The sequence below is a fragment of the Oenanthe melanoleuca genome, chromosome 3 (assembly GCF_029582105.1).
Source record: "Oenanthe melanoleuca isolate GR-GAL-2019-014 chromosome 3, OMel1.0, whole genome shotgun sequence".
In the NCBI taxonomy this organism is placed as follows: domain Eukaryota; kingdom Metazoa; phylum Chordata; class Aves; order Passeriformes; family Muscicapidae; genus Oenanthe; species Oenanthe melanoleuca.
In genome coordinates this window covers 23311421-23338695 of record NC_079336.1, presented here as the reverse complement: position 1 = coordinate 23338695, position 27275 = coordinate 23311421, and the positions used below count along the sequence as shown (strand labels likewise).

The 27275-nt window shown below is 37.4% G+C and overlaps 1 protein-coding gene across 1 annotated transcript in view; it reads left to right on the top strand.

The window, feature by feature from the left end:
- Positions 1-27275, top strand: part of COL21A1 (collagen type XXI alpha 1 chain) — an 88752-nt gene that overhangs the window by 3065 nt on the left and 58412 nt on the right. The window contains exons 2-4 of the mRNA XM_056488623.1: positions 20091-20210; positions 22091-22642; positions 27060-27228. Of these exons, the coding sequence (XP_056344598.1) occupies positions 20123-20210; positions 22091-22642; positions 27060-27228 (809 nt within the window). The 5' untranslated portion in view covers positions 20091-20122. The remainder of the gene's footprint in view (positions 1-20090; positions 20211-22090; positions 22643-27059; positions 27229-27275) is intronic.

The following is a 27275-nucleotide window of genomic DNA, read 5'->3' as shown; positions in this document are numbered from 1 at the left end:
CTACCATTAGCCCAGTAGCTGGTATCTGAAGTATCTGAATATGTTGGGCTTTAGGGAGGGTGGGCCCACACGGACTGGAAGGCCAAGTTTGCTATCAGTCCAGGGTGACGGTCACAAAGAGACTGCCTGAGAGTTTAGTTCCCCCAGTTCCACAGAGCCATGTGGCCTCTAGAACCAGTGTTTTGTGATGGACACGTGTGTGCTTGAGCACCCCGTTGTGCAGCAAGGACAGGTTCTGTTCTTGGCTGGCCTGTCCTGCAGCGTGTTGGGTGACAGGGTTTGCTGCTGCTGTGCGTTCTCTGCATGGGGACTCCAGTGCTCCTCCTTGAGCACTCGTGGTGGCAGAGCTCACACCTTTGGATTGAAGGGCCACTTGTAAGTAGCCAATGCTACTCATCCCCAGTAAAATTTAGGGTAGGCAGAAAATTGTCAAGAATGTCGCTACACCATGGCAATACATATTGCTTTGTTGAGTAAATCAACCCCATGGTAATCAAGGTTTGACATTTCTTCACTGCTTTTGCCTGTGAAAATAGGCTGAGCCCTGCAAGGCTTCTGTGTTCCTTAATTTCTAACTGGTCTGGCTGTAGAAAAACCCAATATATGGTAGAAGAGAACTTAGGCCTGTGGGAGCTTAGAAAAAATGTCTTGAGGGACTTTTATCCTCTCTCTCATTTCTCTGGTACTGGGGTACTGTAAGACTTACAAAAGAAGCTTTTCCAAGTTACCATTAATCTGCACAGCATTGTTTTGAAGCAGTGCTGATTGATTTAGCCTTCCAGGGGAGATGTCAGGCACATTATTCATGTGATAGAGACCAGGGAGATGAGCAATGTTGATCATACTGAATAATACTATGAGTGGAAAGGAGAGTACAAGGCAAGTGTGCATCAACCTTTTGGAATTTTGTGTGATTTATATAATTTCAGTGTTGAGTAATCTATATAATTTCAGTGTGGAATAGTTAATTGTTTTATCAGTATGCTTCATGATATAGTAAAATAGGATTTAAATAGTGATAAGTTAATAGCTGCTCTAAGTAAAACACACAGGCACTGAAATAAGATCCAGTCTGTATAACTAAGGACATACAAAAATTGCAGGGAAGTTTGTTTGAACTTGATGTGGTGCAAAATAAAACTGTTATTCATGCCAGTGAGATTTGCATTTTTCCTTGAATTTTCTGTCTGTTCAGAACAAGTTAGTTGAATGTACTGTATTAGCACATAGGAAATTTACATTTCCACCTTGTATATTTCTACTTTAAAGCTGCTTCATAATTCAGATTTTTGTATTCCAAGATTTTTCTCTCTCCTCTGGTTAGTTTTGGTAGCTTGCTCTGAAGCTCTGGTTTGAACTAATATCAAAGAGGGATTGGAGCCTTCTTAGTAATGACAGAAATGAATACAGATGTGGCAAAATGAGTGGGTTATGGAGATCACAGAGGATAAGACAAGGAGGGACTGGGATAAATTGCAGATCCTCTGGGGCAAGAAGAGTTGAGAAGTGGCTTCAAGGGCCCTTTGGCTGTGTGACAAGTGGTGGGGGTCTTCTGGCAGCTGACAAGAGGACAGAGGAATGAGTGGGACTCGGCATTTTTAGGACAGGGAAGGTTTGGCAGAGATTTGTGGCAGCAGAGTCTCTTTTATTCCCTCACACTTTCCATCCAGACCAGTTCTTCTCATTGTCTTTTTTACTGTCCCACATTGTGGGGTGCCTTTTATCGCCTCTGCAGTCATACATTTTTACTCAAGCTAACATTTTTTCTTTCCCTCTTCATTGCCCCCTGCCAATCCCTCCCAGGCTTTGGGAAAAGGGCTGGGATCTCAGGGTCACTTGTTCTGGCTGTTGGGAAGGTGATAAAGAGAGGTGAGGGGCCTGTGCAGAGGTGAAGACAAATTTTAGAGAGAGGTTTACCCTTTCTGGAGTCGTGCATGATGTGAGGGATGTCTGGCGGAGAGGTAGAGAAAGTCTGCCTCTCATACACTCAATCTCTGTCCTCAGAGACGGTAGTAGAGTACTGTGTAAATAGGTGCTAATTAATGATTCAGGATGTAGCTCCACCATTCCCATCTTCTTTAGCATAGGTAAAATCTGCTGCAGAAGTGGACTGCTTGCTTACATGTGGGCAGATTTGTGGGTGTAAAAGATGTTGAATGAAGAAGTGATTATTGGGTTTTTGGAATGTTTTGATTGGGAAGTTAGTCTTATCTGGGAGGGCTTTAAATGTGGGATATACACAGCTGTATATGGGCTGTGCAATAAAACTTGTAGGATATTGAAAAGATATTTTTATCTGTGGAATATGCTAGAAAAATGTCTTTAGCCAAGCTCTTTGAAAGGGAGAAATCGAGTTGCTGGAATGAAGAGTGCCCCATCTTTAGTTGGAGTGTACATTAACAGTGCCATTTGATTAGCTCAGAACTTCTTTGTATATTTTAAAGACTGCTTACTCTACCCAAAGATCTCTAATTTTTTTGCATTTAGTCCGGCTTACCAAATATACAGTATTGATTTGCATTATCCAAACTGAAAGTTCTTTTCCCTTTTGTGTAAATCTTCAGAGCCATGGTGATGATAAAACATGTCCTAACTTGCCTGAACTCATTTTTATCCTACATCAACAGAAAATGGAAGAAAAAAAATAAGCTGTGAGCTCTAGTTTGAAATTAAGCCAATGATTTTTAAAGCATGCCAGCTTGTATTTTCCAAAATATGTTATAACAATCTGTACTTTCTTCATTAAGTAAAGTTAATGATTTCCAAAAGTTTTCTTTTTAGTCAGAGCTGTTTCAGCATATAAAAATGCGCCAATTTAAGGTGACTTGAAGACACATAAATGAAGAGTGCTGCAGCTGGTATGACAACAGGAGTACATCTAGGTGTAGCCTTTAATGGACACTTGGGAAGTCTTGTTAAAAGTACCTTGTGCTTCTTTTGTTTTCAGTAGGTAATTCCAGTTCCCACCCCTTATGAGCTCCCTAATTCCACAAGAGTTTCCAGGATCATGTATCTAGATAAATTTGCATAGTTGTATTAAGAGTACAAATTATGAAAGTATCAGATTATTGAACTCAGTTTAAAATCTGTGGTATAGCCCTTGCTTCACTAAAGCATGCAGACATTTGCCAGATTAGCAGAGGAGATGCCAGCAAGCATGATGGGCTTTCTAGACTGTCATTGAAATGCATACATTTGAGGGAAGATGAGTGAAGTGGTAATTCTTTTCCTGATATTGGACACTGAGAAGGTTGAAATTATAGGTGCAATTAGAAAAGTACTGCACTTGGTATCCTCAAATGGATTTTTTTTTCTTAGCCTTTTGACCAGCTGGGATACCCTGGGTGGCTGTCTTGGAGCTGTGGCCCCAAAAGATTTCATTGGACAAGAGGTCTAAGCAAGGCTGTTTAAACCTCTTTAGTTGCAGCCTTCCCTGACCAGATCAGTATGTTCTTCCTTGCACTTGGGATATGACCCTGATTTTATACTGTTTCCCCTTTCCTCATAGTACATAGAAAAGACAGAATAATATTCCCAGTTGATTAAAAAGGCGAAAGAGAAAATAAACAGTGTAAGCATAGCTGCAGTGTCCTGTGTGAGAAGAGGAGGCAGACACATCTGTGCAAAGACTTACAGGATGGGTGAATTATGCAGAACATGGCTTGATAGAAGAACCAGAAATGGACCATGCAGAGCTCTTAGTATTGTGAATTCACTCCTTTCTCAGCTGTGGAAAATGTTTCAAAAAAGCATTCTTTGGGAAATGTCTCTGAGATTAGACTTTGTACCCAAGATAAAAACCCTTGGGAAATTTACATAATGCTGGACTTCCATTTTATCAGAGGTTTGATTACCCATGGAAAATGGACATGGGAATCTCCAGCTCTTAAATTCTTGGACTTGATAGCACCATGAAGGGTAAAGTAGATCACTCCTGGCGAAATATAAGCTGAACTGAATGTGAAGTGTCTTGGTGAGAAGCTATGTGCCTTCTTTTCCCAAGTGGAATGGTATCTGCCTGGCTATCACGTTTTGCTTAAAAAAGCAGAACTGGGTGGGTGAGAGAACTTTTGAGATATACCATGACATTCTCTGTCAACTCATGGGACAGAACAGTGTGGAAAACTACAGGCAAGAATATTGGAGTTAAAGTGCAGCCCTTCATAGCAACTTAAGTGAAACTCTGTGTGGAAATATAATAATACAAAGTGTTAATTTAAATTCTCACCTGCTGAAAAAAAGTCATCTTTGTCTTTCAGAAACTGTCATTTGCAGAGAAAGTGAGAATCAAATGGCAAGCCTAAGATAACCAACCAAATAAATTAAATGGCTTTTTGAATAGCTCTGTCTGGAAGCTAAAAGAGAAAGAAAAATGGGGAAATAATGGCAATTAGGAGACCTGGAGGCATTTTTTCCTATCTCTGAAAACTAAAATTGGGAGTTCTTCAGGTTCTATATAGAATGACACCAGCCATGAGAAATTACTGTTGATAAAATATAACTAAATGCTGGCAATATATTACACTGTGAAAAATATTCCCTTGCAGTTCAATAGAAGATAAAATGATACAGGAGGGTTTTTGCTGTTTTATTACCATGGAAAAGAATAAGGGGTAGGGAAGGGGAGGAAGATTTGCTGAATAGGAATAACAGCAAATTCTTTATAAAGGTCCTAGACAATGGAGGTTTATGTTTGTTATTCCCTGGTGAATTTTCAATGAGGAGAAAGGAATGTAATTGTATGCCCCTGTGATTAAGTCCATTTGCTGTGCACAGGGGCCCACGTGGCCATGGCGTGCTCATGCCTGGGCTGAAAAGAACATTGACAAGTTTTGCCAAAAAGGGGAGGGAAGCCGGAATGCAGAGGATTTCATTAAGGAGCTCAAAGGAGAGGACAGCTGCACCTAATTTTCAGAAGCACATAGTTGTCTTCGAGGAAGCTAAGCAGTACCAAGAATAAAGATTAATTTTTATTTCCTAAAGAGCAAGGACATTCCATTTATTTTATCTCTTGTTTTCTTTTCTGATCTGGATTTAAATAAGGCATGTGCCCTCAGAAGAGGTGTTTCTAGCAGAGGAGATTTCTTCTCTGTACATGCATAAAGTATACCTACTAAGTACTCACTGTAGTTATCAGTTTGATGGTACCTCTCAGTAGTAAGGAAAAGGCACTCAACAAAACCATCCTGGAGCTGTCCAATAGAGAGCATTTCCTTTGAAGAAGACCTGATTTTCTCTGTTCTTCAACACTTGACCACATGCAGTTTTGGATTTTTTTCATGGTCACTATATGCAATTTTTAAATAGATCTGGGTGATGCATCTCTCCTGCTCCTGCAGAATTACTTACATATAGGATGCCTTTGAAAAGTTGGGCAACTGCAGGCAATGAAATCTTGCTTAGGAATCAAAGAGCTATGAAAATTCTGTTACATGGTGGTTTCATTCTGAAAACTCTGCTATATTGGTACTCCAATAGAACTCAGTCACTGATGGTTGACACCTGAAGTAAATATGTAATCACTTAAAATCATTAATCTGCTTCCTGCTTTGAATAAACAGGAAGTAGCCTTTCTCTCCTGAAAATAAATGGGTCAAGATGTTGAGAACATTTTGATACAATGGAAAATATTAATAATTTTTGCAGCAGTTGTTATGAAATACTCCTGTGTCCTTTTGTGACATAAGCATTTTCGTACTTTTTTCCTGAAGTAGTTATTTTCTGTTTTTTGTTGGTTATAACTTTTTCACTGGTTGATATTTTCAATCTATTTTTGTTTTCATGGACGCTTAACAATATGACAAAAGAAACTGGCTTTCTGTATTTGTATATGCACTTTTTTCTCCTTTAATACTATCTGGGAGCCAATTATCGTGTACATAGGTAGAGGTCATCTTTAACAAGTTCATTCTGAAACATACATGACAGTATTTGGTTTTAAAGAGCTAAAATATAAAACAATGCTTATGTATTATGATATAGTTGCTAGTTGTTGTGGCTAAATTATAGCTAAGTTGTGTGAATCTCATGAATTATATAGCCCATATAAAAACCAAGAATACAATCACACATTTTGAAATAAGGCTGAGAGACAAGAAAATCCATTTTAATAAGTGTGGATTTATTTCTTATAGTTTAAGTGAGAGAACAGTATATAACACTGTACACACCATCTTTGGCTCTTGATGCTATACCAAAGATTCCTCCAAAAATACATTTTTTTAAGGAGATTACTTTTATACAAAATGAAATTTTAAATAACCATATGAAATTATTTAGCCTATTGTGTGGATTGTCTAGAATTCATACACTACTTACATAATTATTGAGGTCTTAAAGTACCTGAAAATACCTCAATTTTTGCAGTGGCAATTATAACTTCTGTAAAATTACCCTGAATGAATGAAGTTAGCATTCTCCTAGGATTCAATATTTCAGTAGTTGTGTATTTTGTCAACATATTATCAAAATTGGAGGAATAGAATTTTCAAAGAATACTTCTTTTTGTTTCTTTTACATGAAAGGCAACATTTGGTGGAGGTTTGAGCATTGCATATCATTCTGTAACTGGAAATAGAATAGCTGGTATTTAAAGTTTCAAGTTATATGATGTAACGTATATGCTTATTTATTTTGATGACTTCCTGATCTGTTTTGTTTGCAGGCCCAGTTGTATAGACAGTCCTTTGTTTATTTAGGTCTTGATGCAACAAATTAGAGTCCAGGTGCAGATTTTATGGTCCATTGAGATCACTATTTTTTTTTTTTTTTTTAGTGGAAACTGCAGTCTATCCACTCATTTTAAGTTGAAGAAGTCACACTCTGTACAATAATTGGTTTTGTCTAAACCCACAGATGTTAGTTTTACAGCTTGCAGGTAAATGCTATATTTATTTTTCTATGTCTATATTAAAATTTAGATTTTTTTATACTTCAGCACAGAATGTAGACAATAACATACTTTATTAAAAACAAATTTGTCCATCTCTCCCTCTAGTATTAAATTCTGTAAAAAATTCTCTATGTTCTTTGGCAGAGGTAAGGTAACATTATTATTGGCTTGTAGCCAGAGGCACATGTAACAGCTTCTTTAGGATTTTCCTCTCCAGGATGTCTCTGAGCAGAACAAGAAAAGTGTCTCTCTGGCACTGTCAGTGATGCTCTGTAGCACTGACAGCCAAGGGGCTGTGCCTAATTCCAGACTACCTTCACCACCAGGTTGTCCTCTGGTGCAGAGGTTTCAGCACCTCTTGGCCATTCTATGTGCTTACCTCTTACCTTACTAGAGGATGTAAATATACAAATAAAGCTTAATTGCATTTTGGAACTTTTTTAAAATTCATGTTAATTAAGTCTACTAACATTTTTTCTGCGAAGCAAACTTTATAGATCAGGAGCATCATGTAAAAGGGATTATGTTTAGAAACCCTTCATTTAGATCCATGTTGATTTCTTTTTGTGTATGTTGTCTAACATAAATTATTTATTGCTATATGTTGGATAAATTTGGTATATAGCTTTTTGCTCTTTCTTATTTTCCATATGTATTAAATACTTGTTTATGCTGTGATTTTACTATATTTTCAACAGTTTATCAATCCCACAATTTAAAAGCTAATAGATATTTTCTAATAACACTCTAAAAATGATTATGAATCTCATCATCATGGTGAAAAAATATAAACCAAGTTACTTTATGTTGGTTCTCCATAGCATAAATACAGGCACTGGCAAATCTCTGGATGTGGCTTATACCACAAAAAGAACCAGTAGCACCTCAGTTGTAACAAGCTGCTTTGAAACTAGTACTTTTTAATTATATGGAGCAAAAAATGTAAAATGCTGTTATTACCTCCAGCATCTTTTGTGTTCTGATGAAAAATGGTCAGAATGTTGGTAGACAGTTGAGAATTGGATATAATTAAAAAGGATCACTCCCAAAAGGGAGGTTGCAGAACACCATGGCCTGAAGAGTCTGTGCTGGTAATGCTGTTAAACCATGGCTTTTCATTTGCTGTAGGAAAGACAAATTGACATTTAGCACATACATTTATCTCCATAAGCCTTCTTTATATATGGTCACTAAGATTGCATGCATAGTGTTCTTGTCCAGCTGTGTAATCCTTAGCTTCCTGTGCCACAATAAACCCTAGGAACACTACAAGTGTTTGCTCTGAAGTGCTGTGAGTGATATTCAAGATGTATATAAATTCATCTTTTTAAACAAACAGAAAACCAAACCAACTTGAAATCTAACAATTTTCTAAAGGCATGAGTTTGATATTAAAAAAGAAAAGCTCACCTCAAGTTGAATAGCTCTGGAATATGTCTGAAAATGCATTTGGCATCTTTTGAAATGTCAGATTTCTGGCACAAATAATATTCCTTTCACCTTTTTTTTCAAATTTGTATTAAAACTTAGGATAATATAAAACCTGTTTCTTTTTTTTATTTGTGGTATTCCTCTGAAAGCCAAGTTGTACACCTGGTTGTGCAGGAAAGCACAACCTGTACGTTGTTCAGGCATATCTCTTACCATCAATATACTGGGTAAGCAACTTGCCATAAGTCCTAGTAAGTGTGCCATGTTGCTTTATTCATCCTTTTGCAACCTACATTTGTGACACTTCTTAATGGACTCTACAGAAAATAAAGTGTCTTATACATTTTGAGATGTGGTAACTACTTTGGAAAAATTAATCTAAAAATGTTCCCTGTGCTTTTCTAACTTCTGCTGGCCATTTAATTCCCCAGTGGCTAATTTCAATCAAGTTGGCTGATTCAGAAATGTGACACTCTTGAATTATTAAGGACTTCTAGGCCTTCTTTGTGTCAAAAAGAAGCAAAAAGCAGAACTGCTTGCACTACTTGCTTAAACAGAAAAGTTGCAAGCGGAATGGCATGGAGACAGAATAGAATCATAAAATTCTAAAGGCTGGAAAAGGTCTTTAAGAACATCAAGTCCAACCCAGCACCATCACTATGCTCACCATTAAACCATGTCCTCAAGGCAAAGTCTTCGGCTGTTTACTGTATGGGTTATTACATATATAACCCATATAATAAAATATGTAATCTCTCAGAATAGTCTGCGGTAGGTCTTCTGCTAAGTAGTACTTAACTGTTGCTCAAACGAGGGAGAAAAGTTCCTGATTCATTCTGTTTCCCTGGTGGGAACCCAAGAGGTGTGTGGGCAGTGAGTGCTTATGACTGTTTGGGATCACTGCTGAGTAGAGTAGCAAGTCTCATGCCTGGGGGCCAGACGACTCTTTAACCCATATGCTGAAGATTTCTTCATAGATATAAAGTGGGAGGAAAGAATTTGCCTTCTTCCCATGAGTAACTGGCAAGATGGAACAGGATGCAGCCTTCCACCCCCACTCCATCCTTGCAGTGCCAGCTTGTAGGGAATTGCCTGCAATGGCAGATAAATGATTTTCTGCAGTTTTGAACACTGAGATTTCTAAGAATTTCCAAGTGCAGAATAAACTTGCATGGCCCTGTCTGTTGTTATTGTAAAACTAAACAAGTCTCAGTCTTGAAGGTAGTTCTCCTCACAATGTCCTGGAGATTTAGAATTGGACTCCCACTTGGCTCCTCCAGCCCCAAGACAGTACTGACCAGGACTGCATGCAGCTTCTGCACCTTCACTCTCCATACCCCAAGAGTCCTCCAGAGTCCTTCAGACATCTGACCTTCCTCTAGGTTCTCTCTCAGTGACCTGTAACAATGCTGACACTCCCACAAGGAGATAAATTACTTTCTTAAAGGCCATTCTTTAAATAATCAGAAACAGGTTTATTAGCAGACACTGAGAGATGCCCAAAAAATGCAGCACTTCCCAGATCATCCAGAATAATAATTTTCATCAGTTTATTCTATGTAGGTTACTTCAGCAGTGTTTTGTTTTTGTTTTTGTCTTACTATTCCATGGATAATCACCTCAATATGCACCGTTGCTCCAAGACTGGGACAAAATAGAGCAGAATGTTTGGATATGTGAACTTGTATTGAGTTTGCATTTCCAGGTTTTGATAATGGTGTGGGTTCTGTTCTGGCTTCTCTGAGAAGCTGCCAGAAGCTTCTCCTGTGGCTACAGGGTCGATGCCAGCCAGATGCAGGATGGGTCTGCAGTTGCTGTTGGCCAAGGCTGAGCCCATCACTGATGGTGGTAGTGCCTCTGGGATAATGTAGTTAAGAAGGAGGGAAAAACCTGTGGAATGCAACTGCAGCCAGAGAGAGGAGTGAGAACATGTGAGAGGAAGAGCTCTGCAGACACCAGGGTCTGTGCAGGGTGCCAGAGCTGAGATTCGCCTGTAGCCCATGGCAAAGACCGTGGTGAGGCAGCTGTGCCCCTGCAGCCCATGGAGAGTGGGAGTGCAGAGATCCATCCTCCTGGAGGACCCCACTCTGGAGCAGGTGGATGCCTAAAGAAGTCTGTGACCCCATGGGAAGCCTGCACTGGAGCAAGCTCCTGGCAGGATTTGTGACCCCACAAGGGACTCACGCTGGAGCAGTTTTTGAAGAATTTTTAGCATGTGCAAAGAACTCATCTTGGAGGAGTCTGTATCCCATGGGAGGGACCCCATGCCAGAGCATGGGAGTCTTCCCCTGAAGAGCAGCAGAGAAAATGTATGATGGACTGATTGCAACCCCCATTCCCCATCCCCCTGTGCTGCTGATAGAAGGAGGAAGAGAATTTGTGACTAAAGCTGAGGCTGGAAAGAAGGAAGGGGTGTGGGGAAGGTGTTTTCAAGATATGCTTTTATTTCTTGTGATCCTACTCTGATTTGTTGGTGATAAAATAATTTTTCCCCTAGTAGAGCCTGTTTTGACTATGATGGCAACTGGAAGTGATCTCCCTCTGACCTCATCTCAACCCATGAACCTTTTGCTGTATTTTCTTTCTTCCTTGCAGCTGGGGTGAGGAGTCAGAGCAGTTTTGATGGACACCTGGCCTCCAGCTGGGGTCATCCTACCACAGAAGTACAATGCTTTTAAGTAGAAATAGGGAATTAATCTGGGATCTTGCAATAACAAGCATGCTGAGATAAAAACCAGCTCCCTGTTGAGATGCCTACCTGGGACACTAGGAAATATTGGTGTTTTTTCTATATGAGAAAGTGATTTAAAACATCCAGGGAGAACTTTCTATGGTATCTGGCTTACTTCATATTTTTTCCTTAATGCTATTTACCTTTGTGAAACAAAGGTGAAAGCAGAGAAATACACAGGAATCTTCTGCAGGAGGAATACCCAAGGCCAGGGGTTGCATAATGCAGGCTTGCTGCCCGTCGTGCATCTTTGCAAAGCCTTCTTGATGTGACTTGTCCATTCATTTGTTGCCCAACTCTGCAGCTGCTTTGTCCTTAGTTGCTTGGTGGACTGAATAAAACCATATGGTAGGACTAGGAAGGACTTTCATACTTTATAAAAGTAATAGAAGTAATTGTCTCATATAGTGGACTGTAAGAGTCACCACAGTGCAAAGAAAGTGAGCTGGACTACTTGCTGGAATATCTTTTGTCTTTTTGCAGGTGTAAAGCAGCTGGGTGGGGAAGTTCTGCATGGTTTTAATTTTAATGCTGATCTGGAAATTCAAGTATTTCTCAAAGTACCAAAATTTGGATATACTTGAAACAGCAGATATTTGTTTTCCTCTTTGAGCATGCATGTGCTAAAGTTCTTTTTTTCTTGCCTCAAAAAACTGTTTAAAATCTTAAGGATTTGATTTAGCTCCACTGAATAGAAATGTAATTCTTTCAAAGTTTTACTACTTCAGGTCCTAAATTCCTCTAGAATTTCTAGTATTTTCATTCCTTCAGCCATCACAGCCTCCTTTGAGTGGATTGTCAATATTTTCAGTGAAAACAGGACTAAGTAAAAAGAAGCCTATCATTTAAAAACCATAGAATTGGTAAACCTAAAAATTCTTTTTGCCTATTCATCTTATATAATTCTTCTTGCTTTGATGTGAGTTTGTATATTGTTAAAATGCTAATATATAATCAAATGTTTTAGAGGGCAGTCTACTTCATTATACCTTTATATAAGGTATTACATTAAATTGAAAGAACATCCATTAATTTGATAGTGTAAAACAATGGCATTAGGTTTTGAAGCTTGAACAGATAGTTTAATAATCCTTTCCTTTGCTATGGATTATTTTATTTTTTAAAGATTACTCTGATTTGCCTTTAATTGAATTTTTCCAGAGACGAAGGAAAAAGAGAAAGGACAGTTAAAGAATTGTAAATGACTCGGCTTTCAAATGAAGTTTTGATGCCTTGGGCTAAAGCAGGCATCCACAGCATTATTCTTATCCTCTCCAGCCTTTGATATTACTAAAACAAATAATAGCATTAAGTATGATTTGTGGAAAAAGACAATGAATTACATGGATGGCATTGCTGCTGGAATCCAAACCTGTATGGGGGATAAATAGGAAAAAGGAATAGAAGGAAGAGATAAGAAGGCTGAAAAATATAATTTCTATTTCTGATTCTGGTCCTTACTTGCAGGAGGCAAACAAAGCTTGCAGATTTATTCTTTCCTTTACAAAGTAAACTTATTTTAAATCCCCTCCTGTGTATTTTTTACTGCATCTCTCTTGTTTTCATGGCAAATATTGCAGTCATCACATTGCAAATAACAGCTAAGCCAACCCTACCCTTGCTTTTTAGAAGTGGAGAACTAAAATAAAAAGATGAAAAGAAAATAAATGTAATGGGAAAAGAAAGAAGTGGGTGAGGAGCTATTAACAGGAATGTGTGTCTGATGTATGAGGACCTAGTTGAGTCTGGTAGCATTGACAATGTTTAGGTCCCCACCTGTCGTGCTTTTCTGAGAACTTTGAGACCACAGCAGTAACTGATGAGGAATTCTTTTTATCTTTTATCAAGTAGGCATGATCCAAAAGTAGTATTTTAATTGCATTAGGAGTTTGGATTGATTCCATTTTTACACTGCCTTTATGACTCTTTTTATCAGCACTTATTGTTAGAGATTGTTGTACATTTCTTTTAGACTTTAACTGATTTCTATAGTGGTTTCATTGCTAAGTGATATATAATTTTATGTAATTATATATAATTACTTTATATAATTTCAAGTGTTTTCATTATGTGCCCCAATGATTGTTTCTCTTGTCACTGGCCCAGTTGAACTCTAAATTCCTTAGTGCAAACAAAATGTTCTCCCAAATTATTGTACCAGGTAGTAATTTCTATTAAAACTTTTCTCTTTCCCTGTTTGGTAACATGGATACTTATGCATGTGCACAGTCATAATTTGAACATTGAGGTTTCCTGTAGGAGTTGTTTGAAACATTTCTTATGTAGACTCTATTATATGCAAGGTTAATTTCAACTGTACCATGTGAGTGTCAGATTTTATCCAATTGATTAGCTGTTTTGTTTTTCTTGGGTCCATCCAAGGAGAGAAAGTTCTGTGGAATCTCAAGATGTTTGATAAGAGAGAAATCACAGCCCAGGCTTTTCACAGACAGGATTAAATCATGGATTCCAGGGAGACTTAAAATTCATTTGTTGCAGCCAGGAATCTGAGCTGCCAAGTGTGGTTACTTCCTTAAGTTGCCCATCCTATATTGTTTCCCAGTCAGTTGTGTATCAGTCTAGTAGCTCAAATGCTGTGGTAAGCCTCCTTTTTCTTTAACCCATAATAACTAATTGCTGGCTCCTGGCACTGCATCCTCTTGGAGTGGGAATAAATCCAACAAAGTACAAAGTGCCAGAAAAAATTTGATTTAAAAATACAAGTCTTCTGTGACTTCAGATGTCAGAGCATGAATACAAGCTGTCTTCTGTAGACTGGAGGAACATGTGGGCTTGTGTGCTTTACTGAATCATATGAAAAATAAACAGTCAGCCCATCTCATTTGAGGATTATTTGCTTTCAAAAATATCTATTGTCTTACTTGGGTTATAGTATGATTCAGCTGCTTTCTTTAGTCTTCATTGTAAAGCATGAACCTTGGTATACAGCCTTTATACAATTTATATAAAATCTTCTTTTCAAAATCTGCTGAAAATATGATAAATTCTTTAATTCTCTCTGCACCTTTATATAATCTGTATAATACTTTATGCATCATATATATATCAATCAAAGTTACAAATATGAAGTGTAATCTTAGCATGTAGTACTAATTCCTATGAGTTTGTTTTGTTTATATTGAATACCTCTAATAATAGGAATTGTAATCATGTTGGACAATGATTACATTTAAACTGCTGGTCCACTGTATTTTTTTCTTACCTATTCCTAAAATGACTTCTGGAGTGAAGATTGAAGTGGTTTGCTTTATCAGTAGTTTTGGCAATGCTCTCCTGACTGTTAAGTCAGCTGTTTTTAATGAGAGATTTAAATTGTATCTGTAGCATGTAGTTTGAAATATCAAACATCATCTTGAAATAGCACTTATTGCCTTCACAGAGTTTTGAGGGAGAAAACACAAAATAGCATTAGAACAGCAAAACAGACCATGCTAATGTGTAGGGGGACAACAGATGTATATGCAGAGGCAGGTGAGATTGATTTCTGAAAATGCAGTGAGATATGATGTTACTGTTTCTCTGAGGTCTCCTTTATTCGTTCATATTCTTCACGTGCTTGAACATTGACTTTCAGCTGACTCAGTTGCTTTGCCATCAGCTCTGCACAGCTCTCATTGCTGCAGCTGTGGACAAGAGCAAGAGGTCTTTGTCTGCATCCCTTCTCAGTTTTCCATGTGTGTCTCCAGCTCCATTTGGAGATCTGTTTTTTATTCTGTCTACCAGGTAGGCTTTAGATTCATAGAGGGAAAACAAACAAAACTACCTGTTAACCTTGCTTGCTGTTGTAAAAAGAAAGATAGCAAAGGTGGTGGAAATGGGTCAGGTGGCCCAAGCAATGTCCGCACTGGGCGTTTCTTTTCAGGGTAGTCCAGGCATTGCTTTCTGATTTCAATAATCAAGTATTTAAAAAAACACCTGAAACTGTGCATGCTGTGCACTTTATATTACCATATATTCATATATAGACTTAGTACAGCTAAGAATTAGCCAGAGTTTAACCATTATATAACAGCTTTTTATGCTTGTTGCACTAATACTACTAAAAATTCAAAGAAAACTCATAATATGTGTAACTTAAACACATAATTTTCTTTCTTGACCCCTCTTAATAAAACCACATCTTTAATCATATATTTAATGTTGTAGAAAACTCCTGGCATGAATGTAGTTATACTGCTGATTTTGCCAAAATCTTTTGTTCCAACATAGAAGTAGAAAGAAATTGAATGAGGGATACTGATGTACTTGTCACTTTTGGAGATTTTATCTATTTATAGGCAATCTTGTATTTATGTTCATGTATGCATGTGTAACCAAGTCTAAATTATATCTTTATAGCCTCACCCTTCCCAGGAAATTCTGTTATTTTAAATGTTTTCAAGTATAACAACCTCATCACTTGTGCCTACCAAGAAAAACAAACGAATTGGAACAATATGGAAACATGAATGCAGAATGGGACTGAAATCCATGTGGAAATAAATACAGATTCAGATTAATTACTTCATGAAAGAAACTGACTTAGAGTACCCTCACAGACTTTTTGAATGCATAGGACTGGTAGTATTAGGTAGAGATAGAAACAAATAGTTAAATGCAAATTGCCCTAAGATTTTATTTGCAAATCCGATTAATTCTGAAAATGAAGGGAGCAAATATAAAAAGGTGGTGATATAATATTTCATTACTTTCCTACGTTACTTAATGAATATTAATCAGGATTTTCAGGGTTCCTTTTTCTTGCTGCACAGTTTCTGTAGTATTGGGTAAACTTTGAAAATGCAAAGAATCTGCTGTATGTCCTTTCAATCATTATTGTTGTAATGTCTTCACACTTGTCCCTTTGCATGCCAAACTTAGTGATCTCTTAGTTGAATTACGAGATGTTTATGTAGTGATGCAATATGAGAGAAGTGTTAACTTATACTTGGAAAGCTAGATAATATATATAACCTTTAGTCTGGTTATTTTCTCAGAATGCTGGAAAAGGTTAAAACCATACCCTTCCTGACTTTCTTCTTAGGCAGTAACTGGCAGTGGGAAGAAGTGAAGGAAGAAATTCTTCTTCTCAATGTAGTTATTCAGCAAAAAATCTTCCTGCAGCAGTAAAGCATGAGTTTTCAGAGAAAAGAAATCTCTCTCTAGTAATTTGAATAGTGACAAAATTGCACTGAAGGGCAAGTTGTTTTGATTCTATAAGATTCCAAATTGCTCTAAATGGAAAGTTTCCTCAGAGAGTATTCATGGAAATAATAAAATGATATATTTGCCTGGGCACTGGAAAAATTACTATGGAAAGACTGCATCAGTAAAGTTCCCTTTGAGATACAGAAGGTGCTGCTTTTAGGCATCATAAATGCAAGGTGGAAATACTGCCTAACCTGCTTAGATGCATAAATGTTCTACTGAAAACGTAAATTGGATGTGAAATTATTCTGCTGTGCATGCAGGGGAGATGCCATTTGAACCTTTGTGCACTTCTGTGCAGCAAAGCTGTTCTAGGAATTGCATGCCTTTGCCATCTGTAACACACTGACAGTCTTGAATTCCTTTGGAAATCAAGTAGAGGCTGTTGGTTTCAGTAATGGCTGGATGACATTTCCACTGTATAGGAAACCTGAGTTCCATTCCCTTCCCTTCCCACTCAGCAGAGTTCAGTGGCCCTGTTGGTGCAAATGCTGCCTGCACAGCAAAATTGCACTGCCTAGAAGAAGGCAAGAAATAAGTTGCAGGAACTGTCCAGTTGGTTAAAATGACAGCATGAGGCTGAGCTGCTGTGTCACCAGTTTCCAAACTTCATTGAGTTTTCGTCCTGTGCACAGCAACAGTGAGTGTGCATGGGGGAGGCTATCCCCTGTCTCTGACCATGCCCTCAGAGGGTATGGGCTGATGCAGCCAGGTTTTATTGTACCACCTTTCTATTCTGCCTTTGGTGAAGACAGAAATAATTCTTTGTGACCTCTACTGTGGAGAACAGGGTCTTACACTACTACCCCCATTGGTTCAAGGGTCTGATGTTTAGTAGCACTCCTAGGACCTTACCTTCTATGTACTCTCAGATACAGAGAAATTTACCTGAGTCTTGATGCAAATCACTCAGAAATCTACAGAAATCACTCTACAGCCCTTCATTTTGGGAGCTCAGAGCAGAAGCCTTTACATAAGCTGTTTGTTTTCCCTCTGCCTGAGATAGGCAGTTTTTCCTTGGAGAACTGTTTCCATTCCCTCTAACATCCCTTCTGCTATCAAACTGGCACATAAAATACCAAGATGGAAAGCATACAGTTTAAAGAATGGCCATAATGAGTCATACTAAAGGTCCACCCAACCCAGTATCCTGTCTCAGTTAATGCCTCATTAAATCTTGTGGCTTTAATTTAAACAATTTTGTAGAGTTGGGAAATAGCCCAAGGTTTGCTCCTGCCATCCTAAACATCACTGGAGTTACAAAGCCTGGGATTGGTGGCGAGGCTTTGTCCCTTTTAAAGTGGAAAAAGTAAACAACTATGCGGATGCCTTGAAAAATACAGTAACACATGTGCTATTTCTCCACTAATACCCTCTCAGTCTGCCACCCTTTAATTGAGCTGGATGCAACATCTGTGTATTTATTTAGTAACCCTGTATGAATTTCTTCTACATCAACTTCCATATATTAAAAGTGGTTTAGTGTAACTGAGAAGTGGGAAAGCAGTTCTGTATGTATTTCTGGTTACTTTTGTTAAAACCACAAACTAATTACTAGGGATAATTTGGAAAAAGATAGAGGCCAAAAGTTTTATTTAAAATGTTCATTAGTGGATTGGGTAGTATTTCTGTAAGTTTCAAGTACACTCTTGTTGCCTTTTCAATAACTACTGTGTTGACAAAATACAGCAGCTGAGTCTCTGGAGTTGTTGGTTTGGCATCTCTTTTGACTGTTGAAAGTGCAGTGCTATAATATTATTTACTTTCTAGTAAATTGAGCATTGGAATCCTCATTATCTGGTTGCTTAAGCTTTGGTTTTATCCTTTTAATTTTGGTTTCTATGAATAAGTCCATTTTGGCCTACTAAACATTTATTTTGGTTTATACTTAAAATGAAGTTCTCAAGTACAGGCTTTGTTGAAATAGAGGATTCTTACAAATGGAAAAGATGATCTGTCAAGGGAATACAGTTTGGTTCTGTGAATCAGATAAGCTTGCTTGGACAATTGTTTAATGGTTCCCTTTAATAAGTTGGAGTACGGTTTTCACCAAAATAAATCTTGCTGTGATGTGATGTTTTTCAACATTAGTATTAGTATTTTCACATTAGTTAATGTGCTATTTTCTTGAATCTTCTTTTTCAAAACGATTCCTTATAAATTGTTTATTTCTTTTGGTTTGTTGGTGGGAGGAATCAAAAGGATTTTATAGGGTTTTTTTTTTCCCTTTCTTATATGTATATCAGTTCTCTGTACTGTATTCTATCTGGGTTTTTTTTTTTCAGTTACAAGCTGACATTTTTCTGATATTCTAAAAGCATGCAGTTGTCCTTCAGTCACCTGCTGAAAGGTGACTTCAAATTCCCACAGATTTAATTTCATGTGTTATTCTTTGATATTGTTTAATTGGGTCCTGTGAGACACATGTGTTACCCTACAATAAACACTTGCCACGAAAAGGCTGGAAGAGATTTTAGAATGATCATGTGTACAAACCTCCAACGAACTAAATAATCTATGTAAATTTTCTACCTCTACCAAGGTAATGTTTTTTCATGTCTTACAAGCCTAATACTTATACACAGTTTAATAATTTAAAATAGTTCATTTTTCAAATAGCTGGAATTAAAAACCTGCCACTTAATCTGTTTGAATGAAGGTGATATCCCAGTATTTGTGTAGCAGAACTAGAAGGGTGGATCTTATGTTCTATCCCAAAGACCCAAGGTGTATCTCATTTCTTACCCATTCTGACACAAGGTAATATGAATAATAAAATATGACTCTACCTTGCAATTATCTCTAATCCAAAGGGAAGATTTAATATGAGAATAATTACGGTTTTGCTTTATTAACTTTGCAGTATTACATTAGGTGGGAGTAGCATTTCCTGGAAGTTGACTGCTCTGCAGTGAAAGGAATTCATCCTGAAAATTGCATTTTATATTGAAGGATGAGATGAGAGAATAAAAAGAGATTCAGTATACTTTCTTTCATGGTCTTGTAATTAATGGTTCCCTAATACAGTACTCCAAAAATGTATCTTTTAACAGTGTGATACTCATTTTTTCAATAAACATAATGAATAAATATTTCTTAATTAAAATAAATTAGTCAAATAATATTTTTAATAGCAATGTGAGATCAAAATTGCATGTTTGCTTGACAGGGGCTTATATTTCATAAACCATGCTAGAAAAGGAGACATAAACAGACGGGAAATAAAAAAAAGTTGAAGATGTATGTAATTGATGTAATCTTGGGTGTTACAGTACACTGTCTGCAGGGCTTGGCTCTGCTGGGGAAGGGCTGGGGCTTGCTGAGATCCTGACTGCTGGTCTCAGTCTCAGTCCTGGGGTAGAGAAGTGGGAATTGTCCCAGACTGCCTGAAGTATCCAGATGTGTGGGTTGAGACTGAAGTAGCACCTCCCCACCAGTAGCTGGTACATAAACACTTGCCATATTTTAGATCTTTTGGTAATGCCTTTTGATAATGGCTTCAGGGTGGGATAGTGGGATAGTGTTTGGACAAATGTGACTAGGAATATAACCTACTTGTGAATGTGCCTAGCCAGAGAAGTGTATAAATGCACCTTGCTGAAAACTGAGCTTCTGCAAAAAGGCTGGTGAGTGCTGTTGAGTTTAGAATCTCAGATTTGGGATTACATGCATTACTGACACTTTTGAGTCAATGGTTCATTGCAGGGTGGTCACATCTGGTCTTAGATTTGGTTCTTTTCCTCAGACAGAGTTTTTAAACTGCAGAAGCTTGGGCGTTTTTTCTATTATAATAACACTATTTTTTTTTTTTCATTTTTCCCCATCTAGTTTTGTGTCGAGACCTTGAGAATAAAATACACATGGCACAGATTGTAACATTTTTTCAGATGCTGTTTGTTCTGCTACTTCATGATTATATCTCAGCTGAAGATGGCGAAACAAGAGCAAGTAGGTCTTAATTTTTTGCATTTCAGATAAGTGCAACTTCAAAGCATGCCTCAGATTTTTTGTATCCATGTTGATGTTCACATGTACCCTTCTGTTGATGGTGATTTTATTCCAGTATAATTTTCCTGCTGAAAATCTGACAGTATAGGAAAATATAGCTTAAATATCTTATTTCTTCATTAGGAAGGAAATGTTTTTATTTGTGTCTTAGAAATGCCCAAGGAGGCAGATGAAACTCTAAAGCTCCAGTCTTGATTTAAAATTGAGTCTTGAGTATTTGTATCTTCATTGCTTCAGAAGTCATGTTCTGAATAGCTTGTGTTATGTGAGAAAATAAATAAAGAAGAATAAAGGTTATGTTAGAGGACGCTAATACCAGTTCTGGGACATACCTTCTTGCACATTCTTCAAAATTAGCATCTCAAACCCCACCAGACCATTTTTATACTCTAAATCTGGTTTGTAGGAAAGAAAACATTAAAGCAAAGTAGATTACTTAAAGACAAAGTGAATAAAAAGAGTGTAGAAGACTTGCCTCTAGCTGCAGTGATACTTCCAGGGTAGATATTTTTCCTCCAGTTTTGCTCTCAATCCACAATTTTCAGTGTTTTGCAACAAACCCCATAAAATTCCTTTTGGTCTTTAGCAAGACTTCATATTTTCATTCTACCTGCTCTAGGAGTATCCATCAAAATGAATACTCTGCTTTTAGCAGAGTCTAATGATAGTGAGTCCCTCCCAACTGAAATTACTCTGTGATTCATATCCCTGGATCACTGAGTAATGCCTTTTGTTCCTTCTCCCAGTGTCTTTTCTCTTCACCACCACCTGCATTGCAAAAGCATTTCTCCATCAGATTGTGGTCACTTGCTTTCAAGGAAGGTAAACTCTTGTCTTGAGCAGAGGTGTCCATAGGCAGATTTAAGGGTAAGGCAAAGCTCTCCTTCCTGTGGTGGAGCTGCAGACTTTCAGAAAACAAAAGGATAGTAAGCCCCATGACTTCATGTGCCATGAGATCAAAATAATCCCTCCTGCTTTTGGCCATGTCCTTGGCAGTTCACGTGTCAGTTATCAAAACTTCTTTCACGGTCAACGGAAGACGATTCCCTTCTTTAGATTATTCCCTCCATGTGGCAGGGAATGTAGCATGGGTAGGACTTTCCTATGGAAATGCTTGTGTCTGTCCATGGCCTGTAGTTGGCAATTTAGTCTAAAAACTTAGTTTATGACTACAGCTAGGAGAGCTGAATCCATGCCTAAGTTGTCATGCAGTTACACTCTAGTTATTAAATGCTTACGTGATTCTATATTCTGGAGTTTGAGCTCATTCACTGAATACTTTTCTTCTGTAAAGATCAGAATATGCCACCTTGAGACAGGATTTTATAATACTAGTTCTGTAAATGCCGTGTAGCAGTGTCCAAAGTCAATTAAGATGTATTTATAAAAGGATTCTGTAGTATTCAGGCTATAGCCTTCCTCCACAGTGTTCTTGGTTTTGTAACAAAAAGGAGAGTTTATGTTTATCATCTCTGCAGATCAGATATGAAAAGACTCAATATATATTCATCTCTTTTTGTTTGTTGAATGGAATGCAATTGTTAGCTAAGGAGCTGAACTCCAGAATTTTTCATAATTGTTACTGGTGCTAATGTAAAAACCAGAAAATGGTGTGGCTTTCAGATACCAAATTGGGTCTGTGTAGCTTACACAAACAGTCTTGCACATAAGTTTGCCCTGATGAACTCTGCTAATTTTTTCAGCTGGAATGTATTTGTCAGTATAGATTTTAATATAAAGGCTAATTGGTAGGAAAAACATTTACTGTGGAGGAAGAAAGTTAAAGGGTTCATTAAAATATGGTTTTGTTTTTTTTTTAGGTTGCAGAACTGCTCCAGCAGATTTAGTTTTTATCTTGGACGGCTCTTACAGTGTTGGCCCAGAAAACTTTGAAATAATTAAAAGTTGGCTTGTCAATATTACAAGAAATTTTGACATAGGGCCGAAGTTTATTCAAGTTGGAGTTGTCCAGTACAGTGATTACCCTGTACTTGAAATTCCCCTCGGATCTCATGAATCCACTGAGAACCTCATCAGGGAAATGGAGTCCATACACTATCTGGGAGGAAATACAAGAACAGGAAGAGCTATTCAGTTTGCCTTTGACCATCTTTTTGCAAAATCTTCACGATTTCTAACAAAAATAGCAGTTGTTCTCACTGATGGAAAGTCCCAAGATGAAGTCAAAGATGTAGCAGCAGAAGCAAGGAAAAATAAGATCACTTTGTTTGCAATTGGTGTTGGCTCAGAAATTGAGGAGGATGAACTTAAAGCTATTGCCAATAAACCTTCATCAACTTATGTATTTTATGTTGAAGACTATATTGCAATATCAAGAATTAAAGAAGTTATAAAACAGAAACTCTGTGAAGGTAAGTGATTATAAAATACTTTAGATATGCAAAATGTAGTTCTGTATACATATTTTTTAATTTCACAAGCAAAATACATAATTAATGTAACCTAAGGGATCTGATGCTCTTTACTGTGATCTTTCTTTTTGCTCCTGTTTTTGGAGATTCCTCTCAAAATGTTATTTTCTCTGTCAAAGAGGTATATTTGGGAAAGATACAGTGTTTTAATGCAGTATGTGTTTAATTTCAATCCTTTAGCCCTAAGCCTAACATTTTTCATTGATAAAGTTTGAATACACTGAAATATTTCAGCAATTCTCATAGTGCCGAGAATATAGAGTTTGCTTTATCGACTTCCTAGTTTATACTCAGCACAATCCAGAGGACAGCCTGCCATTGCAGCAGTTCTTCTGAATACATACTTGCAGCATGTATTGAAAAACCCAGCAGAAAGTCTCCTGGCAAAAATCATAGAATCATAGAGTGGTTTGGACTGTAGGGGACCTTAAAGATGATCTAGTTCCAACTCCCCTGCCGTGGGCAGGGACACCTTCCACTAGATCAGGTTGTTTAGAGTCCATCCAACCTGGCCTTGAACACTTTGAGGGAAGGGGCATCTGCAGCTGCTCTGGGGTACCTGCTCCAGTGCCATGACAGTAAAGACTTTCTTCCTGATATCTAATCCAAAGCTACCCTCCTTCAGTTTAAAGCCATTCCCTCTCATCCTGTCACTACATGACCTTGTGGAAAGTCCTTCTCCAGCTCTCTTGTAAGGCTCCTTTAGGTGCTGGAAGGCTGCCCTAGGGTCCCCCCACACCCTTCTCTTCTCCAGGCTGAACAGCCCCAACTTTCTCAGCCTTTTTCCGCAGGAGAGGCTCCAGCCTTCTAGTTAATTTTGTGGCTTCCTCTGGACTTTCTCCAGCAGGCCCACATCCTTCTTATGTTGTGGCTCCAGAGCTGGACGCAGCACTCCAGGTGGGGACTCGTGAGAGTGGAGTAGGTGTCTGGAGCTGTAGCAAGCAGTTATGGTGTTTCGTAGAAGAATTTTATAGAAGAGTTAGCCAAGATCAACATTGTAAAGTGACTCTCTGACTTAAGAATGCTAACAGCATTACTGCATTGAGTTTCTGAAATCTTGTAAAACAATGGCTTTCTTTTATATATAAAAAAGATAGAAAATTGCTCCTAAAATGTATCACTCAGACTCTACATGTCAGTGGTATTTTGTACATGTTTTATTATCAAGAATTGATGCAAGTCCTATTTCAGTTGTACTGTATTTCTATATTTAGTAAGAGTGAAAAATAGATTGTGTTTGCTCTCACTTTGAGTATCAACTTCATTGAAAAAATATGGTGATACTTTTGTTGAGGATATTAGTGTTTATTTCTTGCTACGTTAAATGAAAATCATAGTAATTCCTTGTGGCTGATGTAGTAAGGTGGTCAGTCCAAAAATTAAATCAGCTGAGTGGAGCTAAATTCTTTAATAGAACTTAATGCAGGGAGAAGTTCCTCTAAATAAACTCAATATTTTCTTTGACTAAAGTTTTAGAAGAAGTGCCATTATATTTCATCAAGATGGATTTTCAGCTTTCAGCATCAACTTAACTAGTATCCTTTAAATTTCATCTGTGGTATTTCACATGAATCACAGCAGTAGTCTGTGAATGTTGACTACTTTGACTTGAAGTGACCCTTTGCTTCATCTCCCTTATTTGTGCACTTCCCTTGTTTTAGTGTTTAGATGCTTCTCTCACAGAGCATTCAAAGCCACTTGGCAGCTTTATTTCTGACCTTTAGCAGGTGAACTCCAAGAGTGATAAACTGGAATTTTTATAGCTGTGTTGTGCATTGGTTTATTTATTGATTGATTTATTTTTCGTGGCTATCATGTTGTTTATATTCACTTTGACTGAAGGAGAGGAAGTTCCATGAGGGCTGAGCAGCAATGGTTTGGCTGTGATCAACCACGTGAAACTGCCAGAAAATTTTGCAATTCCCCTCTTCATGATCTTTGTGTAAATGTCTAAAAAAAAAAAACTAGCTGTTACTCTATGGAGTTTTAAAATCCATTTTTAAGTCAACATAGATAAAAGGCTACAGGGACAGTATCTACTTTCTGACAATGGAGGCTGAAGTTTGGTGGTTCTTGGAGCAAGTATTGCTCTTAGGAACAGGCTTGAAGGTGGTGGGCTGTAGTGTGCCTTTTGGGGACTCTTTAGAGTACATCAAGGGAAAAGAACCTGAACCTGTCAGTCAGAATTGAACCAAATATTTAAGGAATATTTGATATTTATTATTTATAAGACTCAAATGTTTCTGTATTATCAATACATTAAACCAAAAAAAAAAAAAAAAAAAAAAAAAAGGAAATTGTGTCAGAAATTTAGAAAGAAAACCCAGTGCAGACCCCAGAAGTTTGCATGGAGGAAGCAGAGAAAAGTTAGTTTCTCCCACATACTGGGATTGGACATTATAAAGTTAAGGAAGCAAAATAAGCATCTGAAAACTATGAAAAAACACTAAAAGGCAGCAAGATTTCAGAAAAGGCTAGAGTTGAAGGGACTGATACTATGGACTGGAAATACAACCCCATTTTCAATGGAAGACAGCTCGTAATTTTGCCACTGATTTCTGCATGCTGTATAATGGCTCAGTTACCTAAATAGTCCTGCCAGAAGATTATCCAGAAGACCCAGAAAGGATCTACCTGACTGGGCATTTTTCATGTGATTCACCAATGTGCCACTGGAAAGAAAAAAAAGTTTCTGAATGTGTAATTTTACACATGCCTAATTTGTTTGGTTGGTATAGGTTTGGAACAGTTATTCTGGCCCTGATCCATAATAGTGGCCCTCTTACATAAAGTATTGCTATTTCTGCCTTTAGCTTTTGATTTTACACCAAATTTGTAATATTCTAACTGATGAGACCCTGTACTTGTCAGTGTATAAGTGTGTGATTGTCTGTAGTCTCTGTTAATTGTGATATGTCCATTATCCAGCTTTGCAATGAATGAGTTTAGAAAATAGTTCCATGATAACAATGCACCCTTGAAGAAACCTGAAAAAACCTGCTATTACTCATACTTAATAGCATAAGTATGTTGGCTTAAATCAGTGTTTTGAGAAGAATGAGAAGAAAAGTTTTGTTTGACTTGGTATTTTTTTTATTTTTTTTGGAAGTATTAAGGAAGTAGGCATCTTAATTTCCAGAATGTGGGTAGAGCTCCTGCAATTCTTTTTTGTAGAACAGACAGATAATTTATTTTTAATTTGGAAGTCAGGTGTCATTTTGCTGTGGGGAGGAAAAGAAAACTAAGGGGAGTTTATGTGGCTTCTTGCTGGTGTGACATGTCCCTTAGGGTGGATTGTCCTTTCCCACGACAGACAGGTTGTGCAGAAAATCAGTGGAATTTTCTTAGAGCATATATATCCTGCCTCTCCCACCAGGATGGGGTAGCTTCTGACTGCCTGGGCTTGGTTAGAGAGGGGAGTCATGCAGTGTTGCTCATGTTATGAAAAGAAGCCTGTCTAGACCTTTGAGCTGATAAGTCTCTGGCACAGAGACAGGAGTTTTCCAGCCCACGGCTGGTCCAGATGGAGAAAGGAGAACTCTCCACCCCTTCTTTGGAATGTATGCCTAACCTCTTCACTGTCTATGAGCTGATGCTTTTCTGAAGAAACAGTGGGAAATTAATCAGGACATTTATTAAAAACAGTTTAGCTTAATTTTAGTAAAACAGAAAACTTTAGTTTCACTGATTTGTTATCCCAGTGTTTAAGTTTCACTGTCCTTTCTTTTTTTCTTTTTCTTTTTGTTTGAGACTACTTAGGTGCATTGTTTTTGTGTAAAGATAATTATCCAAGATAACATGCAGCTAACTTATGCAGAAGATATATCCCACACTTTTTCCAGTGAGAATAATTTCAACCAGATTTTAAGTGCAGATTTTAACAGCTCAGAGTCCATTTTGAATTAAATAAAATGAAAATATATTTCAGAGATAATTTTAACTGTCCATTTTCAAACTGATTTTATAGTTGGGAGGGATGCTGAATTCAAGTTGTTAGTGCATTTTGGAAATTAAATCTATAATTTTATATAATTCTGGAACCATGCAATTTTAGAAATGAAATTCAATATATTTATTAGCCAGATGTTGTAATACCCTCTAACTACAATTGGTGACAATTCAAAATAGTGTGTGAATGTAATTGAAGTAAAATATGACATGTTAATATTCTTGCTTTAAGTCCCTAAGGATCCTGCATACCACTTCTCTCATCTTGTACTTAACTGACAGTTCTCAGTTCTCTTTTTATTTCTTGAAAGGCAGATAAAAAATTAGTTGGGTGGGAGGCTACTTTTCTTGGAAGTTTTAAGTCATATTTTGGATTGTCCTTTGCATATATTACTTTTATTATTTGCAGAATCTGTTTGTCCGACAAGAATTCCAGTGGCAGCTAGAGATGAAAAAGGATTTGACATTCTTGTAGGATTAGGTGTGAAGAAAAAGGTTAAAAAGAGAATTCAAATATCAACCACTAATGCAAAAGCTTATGAAGTAACCTCACATGTTGACCTCTCAGAATTAACAAGGTATTGAATTTTATAAATATGTTTCTATAATCAGTAAGATTTTTTTT